This window comes from Aquarana catesbeiana, linkage group LG12 (assembly GCF_042186555.1).
Source record: "Aquarana catesbeiana isolate 2022-GZ linkage group LG12, ASM4218655v1, whole genome shotgun sequence".
NCBI lineage: Eukaryota > Metazoa > Chordata > Amphibia > Anura > Ranidae > Aquarana > Aquarana catesbeiana.
In genome coordinates this window covers 204,867,981-204,884,625 of record NC_133335.1, presented here as the reverse complement: position 1 = coordinate 204,884,625, position 16,645 = coordinate 204,867,981, and the positions used below count along the sequence as shown (strand labels likewise).

Genomic DNA, 16,645 nt, shown 5'->3' with positions numbered 1-16,645 from the left:
CGGGGCCCCAGAAGCCTAATGGTGACCTCAAAGGTTAAGGAGAGCTGACATCCTTCTTTGTAGAGTGGGTTACCAGGCATGGTGGGCGTGATGCAAGAAGAAATGATGGGCGCCAGTCACTTTTGGATGCGAACAAGATATTTATTGTCCCTTAACAGAACTGTGGGAGCGAGGGTTAGGGCCAGGACACCCTTAAGTAGATGCAATAGTAATTGGCAGACACTATAGGTAGACAGCTATACAGTGGAAGGCCTCCCGCTAACACTTCTGTATAGGTAGGACTGCTGTCTCCTATGGCAACTAATCTTGCAACAGTCACTAACTGGGTACATAACTCTTGGTAACACCGAACAGTCCTTTTACTTATCTCACAGTATCCCACTGTAGATCTTCACTCACTGAGCTCCCAGTCTCTCACTAGACTTCCAGATCCCAGTCGTCACTGGATCCGCTGAGCTCTTCCACAGCTATCCCACTGTATACTTCTCAAGCGTCACCCCCGCTATCCTGCTGGCTCTCTGGCTTGGCACTTGCTGATGCTTTCCCACTTCTTCATCATCCCCAGCTGGTGAGAAGACTGCTCAGGTACTTGCTTTAGCTTACTCACGGTAGTCTCCGGTAGTAAGGTGGATGGTCCCTTAGTGGCAACTGCTTCCCCTCTACCTCTGACCACAACTGGTTCCCTGTCCGGCTGAACCTTCACAAATCGTTTGGACTCCAATCCTGCAGTGCCAACCCTACGCTGCTTCTCCTGCTCCTGGATAGGCCTCAGGTAACCTAGCAGCCAGGTGTCCCCAGGATAGGCCTCAGGCTTCCGGTCAACAGCCCGGGGCAACATCACACACCTCCACCCAGACAGCCGTCCAGGTGGCACAGAACCCAATCACCTGACTCCACCAAATAAACAGGCTCTCCCAGCAGGCCAAGGGGCTTAAAGAATCTCTTGCCTATTGGCTGAGACACCCAATCCATTCATATTCTGTCCTTGCTATGCCCTTGTCTATCTAATGTCACCAGCTACAATGCCACCTAGTGACAGAAGAGAGAAGTGCAGCAATTCCAGAATTAGGGGGAAATCAGTGGATCTCCTAACAATTAGCCAGGACAAATACTACCTGGCAAACTAAATTTGTTAGCAATTGTTAGCAATTTGTTAACAACCCTGCTTAAACACCAGGGTGCTACAGTAGTAAAGGGAAGGATCTAAAGTTTAGTATACACGAGGCCTACAGTCAGTCATAAGCACACAGCAACTGCAACCAAAACAAAGTCTTCAGGCACGGCAAGGGTGCTCATTTCCCTCAGCCAACAGATCTGCATGAATCAAATATTATTTAATAATTTTATATTTGGAGCCCGACGTTAAAACTGAGCTAAATTGTTTCTCCAATCTACACTGCACAGGATATTAAAAAAAGAAAAATGGAAGAGCAGAAGCCTTCATCATAAAGACTGGAATGACAGTACTCATAAAAACACAGCTTTTACAGCAGCTGGCACTTCACTGCAAAGTCATCCGAGAATGTAACAAATTCCTTGACTATGAGAATGGCACCCATAGTTAAAGCACTACACCCTCAATGCCAAACGAAGTAGCTGCAATATGACTATGAATATATGTCTGCATGAGGAAGAGATCTAATGGTCTAAATAAGCATTATTGTTACAATGGAAAAATCTCACAAGACATTCATATTAGGGACCAGGCTCAGGAAGGCAATAAATTATACAGGCCAAAGGCTAGGATGAATTATAATATATAATACTGTATGAAGAGAGAAAGAAAGAGAGAAAAAAAAGAGAGAGAGAAAGAAAAAAGAGCGAGAGAGAGAGATAGAGAGGGAGAATAGAGAAAGAAAGAAAAAAGAGCGAGCGTGAGAGAGAGAGAGAAAGAGGAAGATAAAAAGAGAAAGGGGAAGAGAAAAGAGAAAAGGAGAAAGAGAAAGATGAAAAAGAGAAAAAGAGAGAGCGAGAGAGAAAGAGGAAGATAAAAAGATAGAGAGAGAGAGGGGAAAAGAGAAAGAGAGAGAGAAAAAGAGAGAAAGAGAAAGAAAAGGAGAACGAGAGAGAGAGAAAGAGGAAGATAAAAAGAGAAAGGGGAAGATAGAAAGAGGAGGATAAAAAGAGAACGGGGAAAAGAGAAAGAGAGAGATAGAAAGAGGAAGATAAAAAGAGAGAGAGAGAAAGGGGAAGATAAAAAGCGAAAGAGGAAGAGAAAGAGGAAAAGAGAAAGAGGAAAAGAGAGAGAAAAAGAAAGATAAAAAGAGGAAGAGAAAAAGAGAGAGAGAAAAAGAGAAAGAAAATGTGAAAGAGAAAGAGGTAGATAAAAAGAGAAAGGGGAAGAGAGAAAGAAGAAGATAAAAAGAGAACGGGAAAGAGAAAGAGAGAGAGAAAGAGGAAGATAAAAAGAGAGAGGAAGAGAAAAAGAGAGGAAAAGAAAAGGAGAAAGAGAAAAAGAGAAAGGGAGAAAGAGGAAGATAAAAAGAGGAAGAAAAGGAGAAAGAGAGAGAAAGATAAAAAGAGAAAGAGGAAGATAAAAAGAGAAAGAGGAAAAGAGAGAAAGAGGAAGAGAAAACGAGAATAAGAAAATGAGAAAGAGAGAAAGAAAGAGAAAAGGAGAAAGAGAAAGCAAAAGAGAAAAGTAAAGAGACAGAGAAGGAAGAAAAGAAAGATAGAATGAAAAATAGAGAAAAAAATGAGCCAGAGGTTTAAAGTCATGACATCATCAAGACCAATGCAGGGCTTTGGACACGATGGGATAGTCCAATGCCGGAGGGCCATCTGCCGAGGGATCGGAAGGTCAGGTAACTTAAAGTGCTTCTCTTCTCCCCTAGTGGGGTGCAGCCCCACTGCAAAGGATTATGTTTCCCAGAGCTGGGCTTTAAATATATTTTTAAAAATGCAAGCAACATAAGTACCTAAATTTGACTTGGACTTAGCCTTGTGTAATCCCCATCTACAGCAGAGTTTAGATTTGGAGAGGAAGAAACAGCATAAGGGGCCAATCAGTCGAACTGCAGTGCTCATATGCCAACAAGGGACATGTTGATAGGAGGAGAGCAGAGAGTGGCAGGGAGATGCGCTCATCAGTCTGCTTCTCCTTTCAATGTCCAGTCACAGACTGGAGGAGAGACAAGTTAGTGTAACCTTACTGCAGATGCATACTAGCCAATTATGCTTTTACTTTGCAGGGGAAAAAAGAGAAAGTAAAACCCATCAGGGTTTACTTCCTCTTTAAGTAATAAGAGGGTGAAAAATGTGAGGACTTAGATTTGACCTTTTGCAATCCCCTATACAGCAGCTCTCAGACTGGGAGAGGAGGCAGCATTAGAGTCAATCAGAAGTGTTGCATGCTTGTTTGCTGACAAGGAATAGAAGGAGAGAGCAGAGTGATGACTCTCTCCATATACTGCTGCTCCTTTACTGTCCAGCAACAGGCTCACAGCAGTGAGGTGGCCAGGCCATTTTTCTTAAAAGAACTATAGGCAAAACTTTTATTTTCATTTTGGATAGAGAAAGGGAGGGTTATAACTTCTGCCAGGATGTCATTATGCAGACTTTGTGTGCTGTACGCAGTGCTGCCAATCGGCCAGTACGGCCCCTGTGTGACCTTGTGCCTGAAGCCTAAATGTAGCACTATTGGTAAATTAAATCGTTATACCCTGTAAGGTTTGCCATCTTTGTCCCATTTGAGAGATTTCCTTTCACTTCCTGTCCCATAGCCAAAACAGGAAGCGAGAAGAAATCCCTGTAAATTAAGGTAATCCCTTTGGGCCCTCCCAGGTCACTAGAACTAGTGTCCATATTGGAAGATTTGCCCTCTATTACTTTTCTGGGGACAACCCAAAATTTGGGAATTCCTTTTACTTTCAACGATAATGGTAGACAGGACAAATAGAGAGCGTGAATCTCCCTTATGGGGATGCAGACAGCAATATAAAGCTGATAGGTGTCCTAATCGGTCTTAACTGGGCGAATCACAAATCATTTGGTATTAGCATCTCCAATGTATATATATAATCTCTCTCTCTCTCTCTCTCTCGCTCTCTCTCTCCCTCTCTGTATATATATATATATATATATATATATATATATATATATATCAATCATCTCCAATATATATAATATCTCTCTCTCTCTCTCTCTCTCTCTCTCTCTCTCTATATAGCATCTCCGATATATATAATCTCTCTCTCTCTCGCTCTCTCTATATCTATATAGATATATCTATATAGATAGATATATATATAATTCAACAGTGTATGTAGCAGTTTGCCTAGAATTGAGCTTTAATGTCTCCCCATGGCTCCCATATTCTATGTTGGCCTTATAAATGAGAACATTTGCAGCAAGGAACATGATTTTAATATGTCTGTTTCTGCTGCTGGTTTATAAATCTGGCAGAAACGTGTATAAAAGTCCTATAATTAATCATAGGGATCGGAGAATGCAGGAGAGTGTAAAGTCTGAGAGTGAACTCCATTGCCAACCTCAGTACAGCATGTGTTCACATTACATCAGCCCAATTATATACCTGGAACTGTATTCTGAGTCTGCTTTTTCAATTTATCAATACCCAGACATATTCTCCTAGGTACAATGAAAATGTCATTCATATATCAAGTCTCATTTGTGGATGTCTCTTAAAGTAGGTAGAACTAAAAAAAAAATTTTCATTTTGGATAGAGAAAGTGAGGGTAGGGTTATAAACTCTGTCAGGTCTTTTTTTCCCATCTTTGTCCCTTAAATGTAATCACTGCTATTCATATAGAGTGCACTCTAAAGCGGATATAACCAACTGTTTACAGAGGAGTTATCGCAGTATTGATGATCGTTGCTGTTACTGTTTTCTATCGCCGTTGCTTGTTGCTGATTTTGTGGATTACCAGGTTTGCTCTAATCTAGCTGCCTAAAACTCAGTTATATACTGCTATAGCCTAGCCCATTGAAGACCAGGTGTCAGGGAACCAACAGTAGGAGAAGGGCTCTAGGACCCAGCATCCCTACCAGCACTTATGGCAGGAGAAGGACTTTAGGATCCAACATCTTTTCCAGGGGACATACTAAAAGGAATGATAGAAAGGAATGCCCATAGACTTTAGCAGGGAGATGGAATGCCCATGGAGAATTAGTATGTCCCACATCCAGCAGGTCACATGGGCCTAAATAAGGAAGTTTGCTAGTAGCTTTAGTTGCTGGTTGATCTTCGGCTCCTCCAGTGCCTTCTCCATGATATTCCTGTGTCTCCTGTTACCGACCTGGCTTGTCCTTGACCTGTCTACTGTTTGCTTCCTGTGTTCAACCTCATCTATCCACATGACCATGTCTGTTCTGCTACCCACCCGGCTCATGACCTAGGCTTCCTTCTGACCACGCTCCAGTCTCAGCATTATCCGAATACTGCAACACCTCATGGGCACCACCTGTCTGCTGATTTTACGCCAGCACACCAGCTGTACTCTGGAACCTCCTGTATACAGTCCAGCAGGCGACCTGTGCTACTTTTGGCCTGACCTCTCCTGTTTCCACCCTCAGGGGGGTCTGGAATATAGCCACAAGGGAAGCCCTCTCTCTCCATTGGCCTATAGCGCCAGGTATGTGATACCAGGCCTTTTCTGGCACTTTTTGTTTACAAGTTTAAATCAGTCTTTTTTGCTAGAAAATTACTTTTAACCCCCAAACATTAGATATTTTTTTTTTAGCAGAGACCCTAGGGAATAAAATGGCGATCGTTTCAATTTTCTATGCCACACGGTATTTGTGCAGCAGTTTTTCCATTGCAATTTATTTAGGAAAAAATACACTTCAATGAATTAAACAAATATATACCCCAATTTGTTTGTAAAAATATGAAAGATGATGTTACGCCAAGTAAATAGATACCCAACATGTTGTGCTTTAAAATTGCGCACACTTATGGAATGGCGACAAACTACGGTTCTCCATAGGCGACGCTTTAAACATTTTTACAGGTTACATGTTTAGAGTAACAGAAGAGGTCTAGCGCTAGAATTATTGCTCTCTAATGTTCGCGGCGATACCTCACATGTGTGGTGCATACACTGTTTACTTAAATATGAGACTTAAATATGCACGGATAGGCTGCATTGATGGGCACTGATAAGGTGGCACTGATGGGCACTAATAGGTGGCACTGGTGGGCACTGATAGGTGGCATTGGTGGCCACTGAGAGGTGGCACTGGTGGGTGGCACTGATGGACGGCACTGAAGAGCATTGATAGGTGGCACTGATAGGTGGCACTGATAGCTGGCACTTATGGGCACTGATCGGTGACAGTGATGGGCACTGGTAGGTGACACTGATAGGCAGCATGCTAGATGGCACTGATGAGGCACTGATTGGCATCACTGGTGGGCACTGATAGTTGGCACTTGTGGGCACTGATAGGTGGCACTGATTGCTGGCACTTATGTACTGTGGGCACTGATTGGTGGGCACTATGTGCACTGATTGGTGGCACTGGCAGGCGGTACTGGTGGGTACATGTGGCTCTTTCTCTTCGGGACCGATGTCCCTGCAAACCGAAGCCAGTGATCAGCTTTTTTTCTCCTCACGCTGTCAGCATGAGAAGGAAAAAAAATGATTACCGATCCTCTGTTTACATCACGTGATCAGCTGTCATTGGCTGACCGGCCCCTTACTCGGATCTGTGACTCTGTCTCAATGACTCTTGTGATCACAGAGCGCGCACGCCCTTCAGGGGGGCGTGGCGAGGCTGCAAAGGGGAGGACGTCAATAGACTTTCTCCCGACAAGGCAGATCCGCGCTGTAGCCGCCATGCGGCTATAGCGCGAATCTGAAGCAGTTAAAAGCAAAAGATGAAAAAAAAAAAATTGTTTACTTCCGCTCTAGGCTGGAAATTACATCATGACATCACTCCGGTGTTCTGCCGAAAACCCCAACTCACCAAAATCTCCAACCACGTCACTTCCAGTGACTCTGCAGCACCAATAATTGGAGAATTGGACGAGTTGGCTGTTTTGTAGCTCACAGACTGGTCTAGCGGTTTGATCCCGAGTTCAGTTCCCTGATGGGCACACGGCAGCCAGGCCACACAACATTTCCCACATAATAGAGTAAGTAAACAGGCTGAAGCTCTTTTTTTGGGTAGAACTTGGATAGGGTGAGGGTGTGGGTGAGCCTAGGGATACTCCAATAACTGTAAACTTGAAAATGAGGACACTGTAACTCTGCACTAAGACTACAGGGTGGAAACAGCCCCTTTGAGGTGTATAGATGAACAGTACAAAACAGGGACTCCTCAACAGGAATATAGTCCTGAGTGAACAAAAAAAAGTAACTGCTGATCTCCCAGTAAAGCTAAGGAAAGTATTTAGATCCAGAAGACTGGTACTCACTGTTTCCTGAGCTCAGTGCAGCCATGTGCAAGGTTATTCAACTTCTGTACTTCTGTACTCCATTCAACTATGTCATGGATCCTTAGGAAGCTATCCGTGTAGGCAATACTCCGGGAGGATAGAACAGAGGTACCCCAGCCAAGCAATAGCCAGGCCCCCAGAAAAAGGTAGGTGTAATTCCAAGCAGACTTCCCGGGGATGCCACAGCCCTCAGGCTTGGTCTTACTTCCCCAGGAACAAAAGCTCTCTATGCTCTGCACTCCTGCCTATTTATGCCCCCTCAGCCCCCTGCTGGTCACCTGCAGTTATGACCAGGGATTGGCTGGGGAGTTATTAACATAATGCATATATTATCAAATATGTCCCAGAGTCCCCTGGGAGGCAGGGAGAAGTAATTGAGCCCAAAGCAGACCTAACTAACCAAATAATGCTCTCCCTGATTACAGGGAGGCCAAAAAAACTAAAATTAACAAAACATTTGCTATGTGGGGCACTCAACTTCATACCCCATATGTGCTTTACTGATCCAAGTCTTTTGATATACCAGAACCAGCATGCACCCCTTTAACAACTTCAATACAGGGCACTTTCCCACCTTCCTGCCCAGACCAATTTTCAGCTTTCAGTGTTGTTGCAATTTGAATGACAATTGCGTGGTCATACAACACTGTACACAAACAAAGTTTTAATAATTTTGTTCCCACAAGTAGAGCTTTATTTTGTTGGTATGTGATCACCTCTGGGGTGTTTATTTTTTGCGCTACAAATAAAAAAATTACCAAAAAATTGGAAAAAATAAATGAGTTTTTCTTTGTTTCTGTTACAAAACTTTCTAAATAACTACGCTTTATCCTTCACTGATGGGCACTGATGAAGCTGCACTGACGGGCACTGATGAAGCAGTACTGATGAGGGGGCACTGATAGGCTCTGATAGGCAGCACTAATAAGCAGCACTGACGGGAACTGATATGCAGCACTCATAGGCGATACTGATAGGTGACACTTATGGGCACTGATAGGCGGCACTGATAGATGGCACTGTTAGGCAAAACTGATCAGGAGGCACTGGCAGGCATCACTGATGGGCACTGAGTGCCATCCCTATTGGGCATTAATTTGGCATACCTGGTGGTCCTGGGTGGGCATCCTAGATGGGTCTGCACCGATAATCAATGCGCTGATTATCAGCGCAGACTGCCCCCGTCGGGAGAGCAGCCGATCAGCTCTCCTCTACTCGCGCCTGTCAATGCGAGTGGAGGAAAACCCGATTAATGGCTCCTCCTATTTACACTGTGATTGGACACAGCTGATCACGTGGTAAAGAGCTTATGTTAGAGGCTCTTTGCCAAGATCGAAGATGCGGTGTGTCAGACACACCACCGCTCGCCACACAGCACGACCCCACGGGCGTTAGCTAGCGGCTTATCATGCTGGACATCATATGAAGCCCAGTCAGGATAACGGAACAACTTTCCTGCCTTCATTCTGCATACGGCAGGCTCAGAACAGTTGATTCAACATTACTTAAAAGTTTTTCAGCATTACAGTCCATGAAGAACATTAGGTTCAGAATGACCCTAACTATTCCTTGCTGGCTAACCAGGCGTACCTCTACAAAGTAGTAGTCCATTGCTAGCGTCCAAGTGTTGGCTGATCTCTGGATTCCCAGTGCCTCCTAAAGACTGCAGGGCACAGCAGTCCTACTCCACAGAAGTCACGGCATTTCCTGCTAGTGCAGCTGGACAAAAAGCCCCCAAACCCAGCTTTCCCCCAGATTTATACCACTGGTGGGTAGGTTAGATTAAAAAAGCCCTTGAACTGCAGCACACACATTAACTCTCCCCCCGGCCTGGGCCAGCTACTTACTAAAACCAGCATACCTGTAGGCAACCTGCCTACAGATATTTGTGTTCCCAATAACAGTATCCATTTACTTAACCTGGTGTGCCAGTGGGGCTGAGGTTGTTTGAGGAGTCGAGGCAAAATAACAGAGAACCCAATCTACCAAGTAGCTCCTGCGGGGGTAACACTACACAGACTACAGGATTTTAAGTCACTTACCCTCAGGGTACTTGTAGGTGTGTGTAATGTCCACCCGGGTATCTTTTCCCAACTCCTTTGTGCTGATCTTCTGTCCCACTTGCACCGTGTTCAGTGTTTGTTTGACGGTGCCATCTTTTTGCGTAACGTAATAAATAACGTCTGCATTTACTTCAGCAAACACGAATGGGACATCAAACTTAAGCCCAAGGTCACCCTCTTTAACAGCAAAGACAGGAGCAGGACCGCAGCAATAGATTTCTACAAGAGATCACAATAACACATCTATAAAAACAACAGTGAACTTACAAAAAGACAATATACTGCTAGTCCTTCTGCTTTCTATGTGGTATGCCATTTATAATCCAAAAGGGTAAATTGCAGCCCATGTAGGACTTTCATGGTCAACATTAACCTCATTACATCTGGCCTACCAGATGTTCTAAATCTTAACCATGTATGTTCAGGTGGGAAAGGGGTTGAAAGGAGATACAGAAGATTTTGAAATGGGCCAATGCTCCCACCTGGCAATATGTCTCGGAATACTTCAGGAAGAGTAGGAGTTCGTGGCTAGGTCTAGGATGGACTTATTGGTACACTGCCCCGTCAAAAAACAGTAGGACAGGAAGAATAACACTTGTCCAAAGTAAAAAGCAAGGTGCTGGATACAGATTTTTAATGGGCCAATCGGGTTATCACTGGGCACGCTAGATCTGATTCGGCAGCACTCAAAAAGCGGACTTGAAAATTAGAGGAAAATTCAGAGTTGTGAATCCATATATACAGTCGAATGCCAAACAAATGTCCAATAGTCTAAAATTTTTAATAAAAAAAATACTGGTTCATAAACCAACACATTTCGGGGGCCAAACAGATTCCACCTTCATCAGGGCTATGAAACAAATGCAAATATAATAATATATTTATATTTTAGATTTGCATTTGTTTTGTAGCCCTGATTAAAGGGGAGCCTGTAGGCAGAGGCAGTCTACTTTCTCCGGCATTGCAGGGAGAGGAAGTCAAGAGGAGCATGGTTCCTCTATGGCAGTGGCCCGTTGTTTACCTTTATCTGGCCCTTGGGGCACTATTTCACTAACCGACACCAATGATGGGGCACCATTCCCTGTACTGACCCCATCACAGGAGCACTCTTCTTCCATTGATACCAACAATAGGGCACTATTCTTCCATTGATACCAAAAATTTGGCACTATTCTACCATTGATACCAACAATGGTGGGGTACTATTTCTTCCATTAAAACCAATGATGGGACGTCGATGTCAGGGGAATTTTCTTCTCCCACTGGCCACAGCCTGGCCTCCCTAAGGCCTGAAGGACAGTAAACTGGCTCATTGCTTAGAAAGTTGGGAGAACCCGCTCTATGGTTTCCTGGGTCACTGGGGAAGCTATCACTGGAGAAGCTATCTGGTTTGATGCTGCCACCCCATGTGACCCTGGTGGCCATATTGGATCAGGCAGAGCCTATTTAAGACCCTGGCTTGGCACATATTTTGCTTGTGAGTAGTGTAGGGTCAGGTCACCTATCTGTCAGGAACAGTATTAGCGGAAGCGAGAGGTTCCAGACAAGTAGGGAAAGCACAGGGAGAAGCTAACCTCCCTGGAAATCTCGCTGTTTGGGCACAGACCGCCCAGTTCAATACCTCGAGACAGATGCTGTCCACACATACATAACCTGCTGTTACACTGTTTGCTGCAACATACTGTAAGTGTACCCGGTCAGGTTGACTTCCCGCTGGGTAGTTGTACTGGTTTGAACTACATGCACAATACAGTTCTGTTACTGCATCGGGACTCTGAGTGTTTACTGCCGCCGTACCACGCTTCAGCTCCTCACAAGCCTATTTGGCCCCTAAAACACATTGGATTATGAACCAGTCATTAAAACTTTGGACTCATGGACATTTGTTTGGCACTCTTATTGGACAGATTTAATAGGCTAGAACTTGTGACATATAATCACAGGGAGGGAACCAGATGAGAAGACCAAACCTCACCTGCGCTCTTTTCTTGTGGAGTTGGATCTACCACCTGCCATCCATTGTATGCTTCACCAAGATCTGGACGGGTCATCCATGCTTCAACCCAACAGTGGTAGTTCCTGCAACGTGAGGGAGATGAAAGGGGATCGAAGGTGTTTTTCAATTCTTAAAAAGCGCTGACTTTATTCCAAGAAACTAAACAGCACACAAAGCCAGGAAGTAAGCTACACAACTAGTATACTGTAGCATCATTTGGCGATCAATCACATGCAACCGGTGGATTGTGTGATCATGCGATATTGATCGCTAAGACTTGCAGCATGCTATTTGCGTACCTTAATCCACAGGGAGCAATTTGTTCCATCTGATTAGAGGTTCCATTCTGATTACATGCTACTCCTGGTAATTGATCGTTAGTGACTTTAGTAGCACGATTGAGCTATTAAAATTTTCTATGCAGCTGCAGCCTAATGAGGTGACTCCCAGCAAGGGGTTATGTCCTTTAGTAGTAACAGATTAAAATTACCTGTGTAACTTAGCCCTAATACTAAAATGTTCTTACCAGATCATATCTTTTTGGCTCTTCTGTTTATTCCCTTGGTAGTCTAGATACTGTTCAATCACCAAATTGCTGTTTGTATCATGGGCAGAGAAATAGTTGGTGATAACGCGACATGGAATGCCCAGGCACCTAAGGACTGATAGAAGAAAATGCAACATAAACCGTCAAGGATACTCAGAATGAGATCTCTAAGGCCCCTTGCACACATGCGTCATAATTTACTGATGTTTACTTGTGACGCCCGTGTACAAGGGGCCAAAAACTGTGTGTCAAGACCTGAGTAATGTTGAGTATAGGCGAGTAAAAGCATGTAAGCTTATAGACGAGTAAAATTCTTCTTCATTGCCAGTATTGTAATATACTCACTTATACTCACTTATACTTATATATACTCGCATAAGCATTAAACAAGCGAATAAATTAATGCACTCAAGGGTAAAATTTTCTAATTTTTTTTACTGCTCTGTACTGAACGCTATATTACTGATCTTTACTCAGTTACGCGCAATGTCCCATAAACAACAACCTTATTTCAGATCAGTAAAAAAACTCAGCATTTTTTACTCCCGTGTGCAACAGGCCTTAAGCCCCACAACAGATTTTTTTTTGTTTTGTTTCGATATAGAGGGGTGAGGTTTTTTTTTTTTTATAGTGTTACCCCAACATTTCATAATCCTGATATGTGCCAACTGTATCATGTACTTGTATAAGAAACTATCCTGTTCTCTTTATATTGCTTCTTTTGTGTGAAATCCTTGGTGTTCCTGCCAGACCCTCTGCTTTCCTATTAAAAACTGACCACACTAAGCAGGAGAGCACACTGTGGTCAACTCTCTAGCTATGTTGGGAACTCAGGCTGCTCCCCTCCAATGATCAGACTTGTCCTGATGCACCCTTCCCTGCACAGGGAAGATCAGTTTGCTGCTTCTCCTCCCCCAGCCCTTTTGCAGCTGAGAACAGAGGGAACAGCGGGATGTGATCACTTCTAAAAAATGGGAAAAAAAAGGTACTTATGTTTTTTAATATCTATACCAAAATGTTTTGCTTTTCAATTCTATTTTAAATGGAATGGGTTGTTTTACAAGGTGTTCATTTACAATCCCTTTAAGTATAGTAGGGAACATTTCAAATCTTTAATAAGAGTGTTGCTGTTTGTGTCCATTTTGTGGAGGTTTTTACTCAAATCCTGTCCCAGTGAAACCAATTGTATCAAGAAACAGGATGAATCTCCCCAATAGGGACATAGATGGTAATACAAAGAAAGTTCAAACCCTTTACCAACTCATAAAAGAAAAGAAAATGGTCAGAGTTGGGGTTTCAGTCTTGAGTAAATGCCACTGAGTGGGATCACAAGCCAGATTTTTAAATATCATGGGGACTTCAGCTATGAGATCTCTGAACTTAGGTTGCTATGTCTATCTATCTTCTGCAGCCATGATCAAAGAGTCTCTGTCTTGCTGCTGGAGTTTTTATTAATTTACCATTTTGAGCATGGGTCTTCACAGCCTATTGCATTAGGGTTTGTACCCCAAAGCTCAAACACGGAGCAACAGAGGCAGTGGCTAGGGGTGTACACATGTCCGGGTCGTGCCTATATGCTTCGCATGTACTGTGCAGGCCAGTCAAGTTCCTCGACCCTAAACTCGCTCATCCTTGTCTTTATGGACCTTGCTGTGTGCACTGGTCCAGATCACTTGCTGGAGGGGGGATTATGGTGTGGGGTTGGGCTTAGTCCCCTAGTTCCAGGGAAGGGAACTCTTAAGGCATCAGCATACCAAGACATTTTGGACAATTTCATGCTCCCAACTTTGTAGGAACAGTTTGGGGTTGGCCCCTTCCTCTTCCAACATGACTGCGCACCAGTGTACAAAGCAAGGTCCATAAAGACATGGATGAGTGAGTTTGGGGTAGAGGAACTTGACTGGCCTGCACAGAGTTCTGACCTCAACCTGATAGAACACCTTTGGGACGAATTAGAGCGGAGACTGTGAGCCAGGCCTTCTCATCCAACATCAGTGCCTGACCTGACAAATGTGCTTCTGGAAGAATGGTCAAACATTCCCATAGACACACTCCTAAACCTTGTGGACATCCTTCCCAGAAGAGTTGAAGCTGTTATAGCTGCAAAGGGTGGGCCAACTCCATATTGAACCCTACGGACTAAGACTGGGATGCGTGTAAAGGCAGGCACCCCAATACTTTTGACAATATAGTGTAGATAAATACAGAACACATTTTACTAAATTGAGAAAGGGTTACAACACCTGACAATGTTTTTATGAGACATGTACTCTTCACTACTCTATCTAACAATAAAAAAAAAATGGCTGGAGCTGGGCTTTAACCTTTATGAGGCAGTCCACTTGTATCTGAAATATCAATGCATCAAGCTTTATTGACTTATATCTCTCAACATACCTGAACAGGCCACTGCAGCAAAAACCCAGCACTGCCCATATCGGACTGGCTGGCATCCGTACTTCTTCCAGCGCCGCATGACATCCACGCTTCCAATCCAAGAGTTGGGATTAATACCATCATCGTAACGGTTGTCCCAGCGACCATACAGGACTCCGCCATCATCATTACAATTCACCTGTAGGGTCATGAGCAAATCTTAGAAGGTGTCAACATGCTAGGTGTTTGTCCTATAAGAGCTACAACATAATGAGATCTTATTGTGAGAGCCAGTGGATTATATTTTGAAGAGGTTCTCCAAGAATTTTATGTTGACTGTTAAGCGGCGTACACACGGGCGGACTTTTCGACCGGACTGGTCCGACGGACAATCCGATCGTGTGTGGGCTTCATCGGACCTTCAGCTGACTTTTTCTGTCGAAAGTCTAACGGACTTTAGATTTGGAACATGCTTCAAATCTTTACGTCGTAACTCCGCCAGACCCAGAAATCCGCTCGTCTGTATGCTAGTCCGACGGACAGAAACCGACGCTAGGGCAGCTATTGGCTACTGGCTATCAACTTCCTTATTTTAGTCCGGTGTACGTCATCACGTACAAATCCGTCGGACTTTGGTGTGATCGTGTGTAGGCAAGTCCGTTTGTTAAAAAGTCTGTCAAAAGTCCGTCGGAAAGTCCGTCGGAAAGTTCGTCGGAACAATCCGGTCGAAAAGTCTGCCCGTGTGTACGCCGCTTTACAGCTAAAAATTTAAACCTACAGTATACGAGTAATGAAATTTTGCCTGTCCTGGAGAAAATGCTGTATTTCAGCCCTTTTATTACTCATTTATCATTCCAAGCAGTGGTGGCCGGTGGTCACCCTCACCTGGCCGCAAGACTTACCCAGGGCTTCCCTCCGGGCGACCGGCTTCCCCTGCGTCTCCTCTTCTCACTTCTCCTCCCAGCGACCAGCGTAGCTTCCCCTTTTGGCCAATCAGGAAAAGGGTCTCAGACCCGCTTCCTGATTGGCCGGGAGGAGAATTAGTGTGGCAATAGTGACTATTCATTTGCTAGTGTCACACAACTGAGTGGGCTCGGAGCGCGGTGCTCTGCACCCCGAGCCCACCCTATTTTGAAGCCCATTAGAGCCTCTGGCTCTAATCACGTGGAAAACTGTGGAAAATTCACACTGGACCTCAACTTGGGTTCTGTGCCTCAACTTGAGCACTGGACCTGAACTTGGATTCTGTGCCTCAACTTGGACACTGGACCTCAACTTGGATTCTGTGCCTCAACTTGGACACTGGACCTCAACTTGGATTCTGTGCCTCAACTTGGGCACTGGACCTCAACTTGGATTCTGTGCCTCAACTTGGGCACTGGACCTCAACTTGGATTCTGTGCCTCAACTTGGGAACTGGACCTCAACTTGGATTCTGTGCCTCAACTTGGACACTGGACCTCAACTTGGATTCTGTGCCTCAACTTGGGCACTGGACCTCAACTTGGATTCTTTGCCTCAACTTGGGCACTGGACCTCAACTTGGATTCTTTGCCTCAACTTGGGCACTGGACCTCAACTTGGATTCTTTGCCTCAACTTGGGCACTGGACCTCAACTTGGATTCTATGCCTCTCCACTCTTCCTCCATACTCTGGGACTTTGATTTCCAAATGAAATACAAAATTTTCCACAGTCCTTGATGATCTTAATATATATTTATTATTATTTTTTTTAATGGTCTATGCGTTGATATGTATGAAATGCATGTAAAATGTCAGTTATAGTATGTAAAAGTAACAAACTTAAAATATACCAAATCTTCTCTTTACAAAATATCTGATACTCACCATTGCACTGACGACACGACTAATGTACACTGGATTATTCCTCCGGGAACAGTCCTTAATGGGGTCTTTCTTGTACCTGGGGTTGGAGTCTAACAATAAGAAACAGATTTCCAGGATTCCATCTTCAAACTGGACAAAAGAAAAGAAATTCCTACCATTAACAATAAAAGTTTATAGTACTCTGAAAGCACTGTGTCTAAGAAGGATACCACTATTATTATCTATGGCAAGATCAGTGCAGACACAGCAGAACCTATACAAGGCTGTCTTTATTCTGAAACTACAGTTACCCTTTAAAGAGAATCAGTCACAATTGGCTTTATACCATTATTTGTTCTCATAGCTGTACAAGCTTACGTATGGCCCTACTTCACCCACCGTACTCTCAGAAGATAGGAGACAGTGTGCGAGG

At 44.0% G+C, this 16,645-nt stretch overlaps 1 protein-coding gene across 1 annotated transcript in view; it reads right to left on the bottom strand.

Annotated features, from left to right (window-relative positions):
* The window catches only part of TGM2 (transglutaminase 2), a 118,166-nt gene that overhangs the window by 41,398 nt on the left and 60,123 nt on the right, over nt 1–16,645 (bottom strand). The window contains exons 5-9 of the mRNA XM_073606538.1: nt 16,234–16,362; nt 14,406–14,583; nt 11,988–12,123; nt 11,441–11,544; nt 9,445–9,684 (exon numbers count right to left, since the gene is read on the bottom strand). Coding sequence (XP_073462639.1) covers nt 9,445–9,684; nt 11,441–11,544; nt 11,988–12,123; nt 14,406–14,583; nt 16,234–16,362 — 787 coding nt within the window. The remainder of the gene's footprint in view (nt 1–9,444; nt 9,685–11,440; nt 11,545–11,987; nt 12,124–14,405; nt 14,584–16,233; nt 16,363–16,645) is intronic.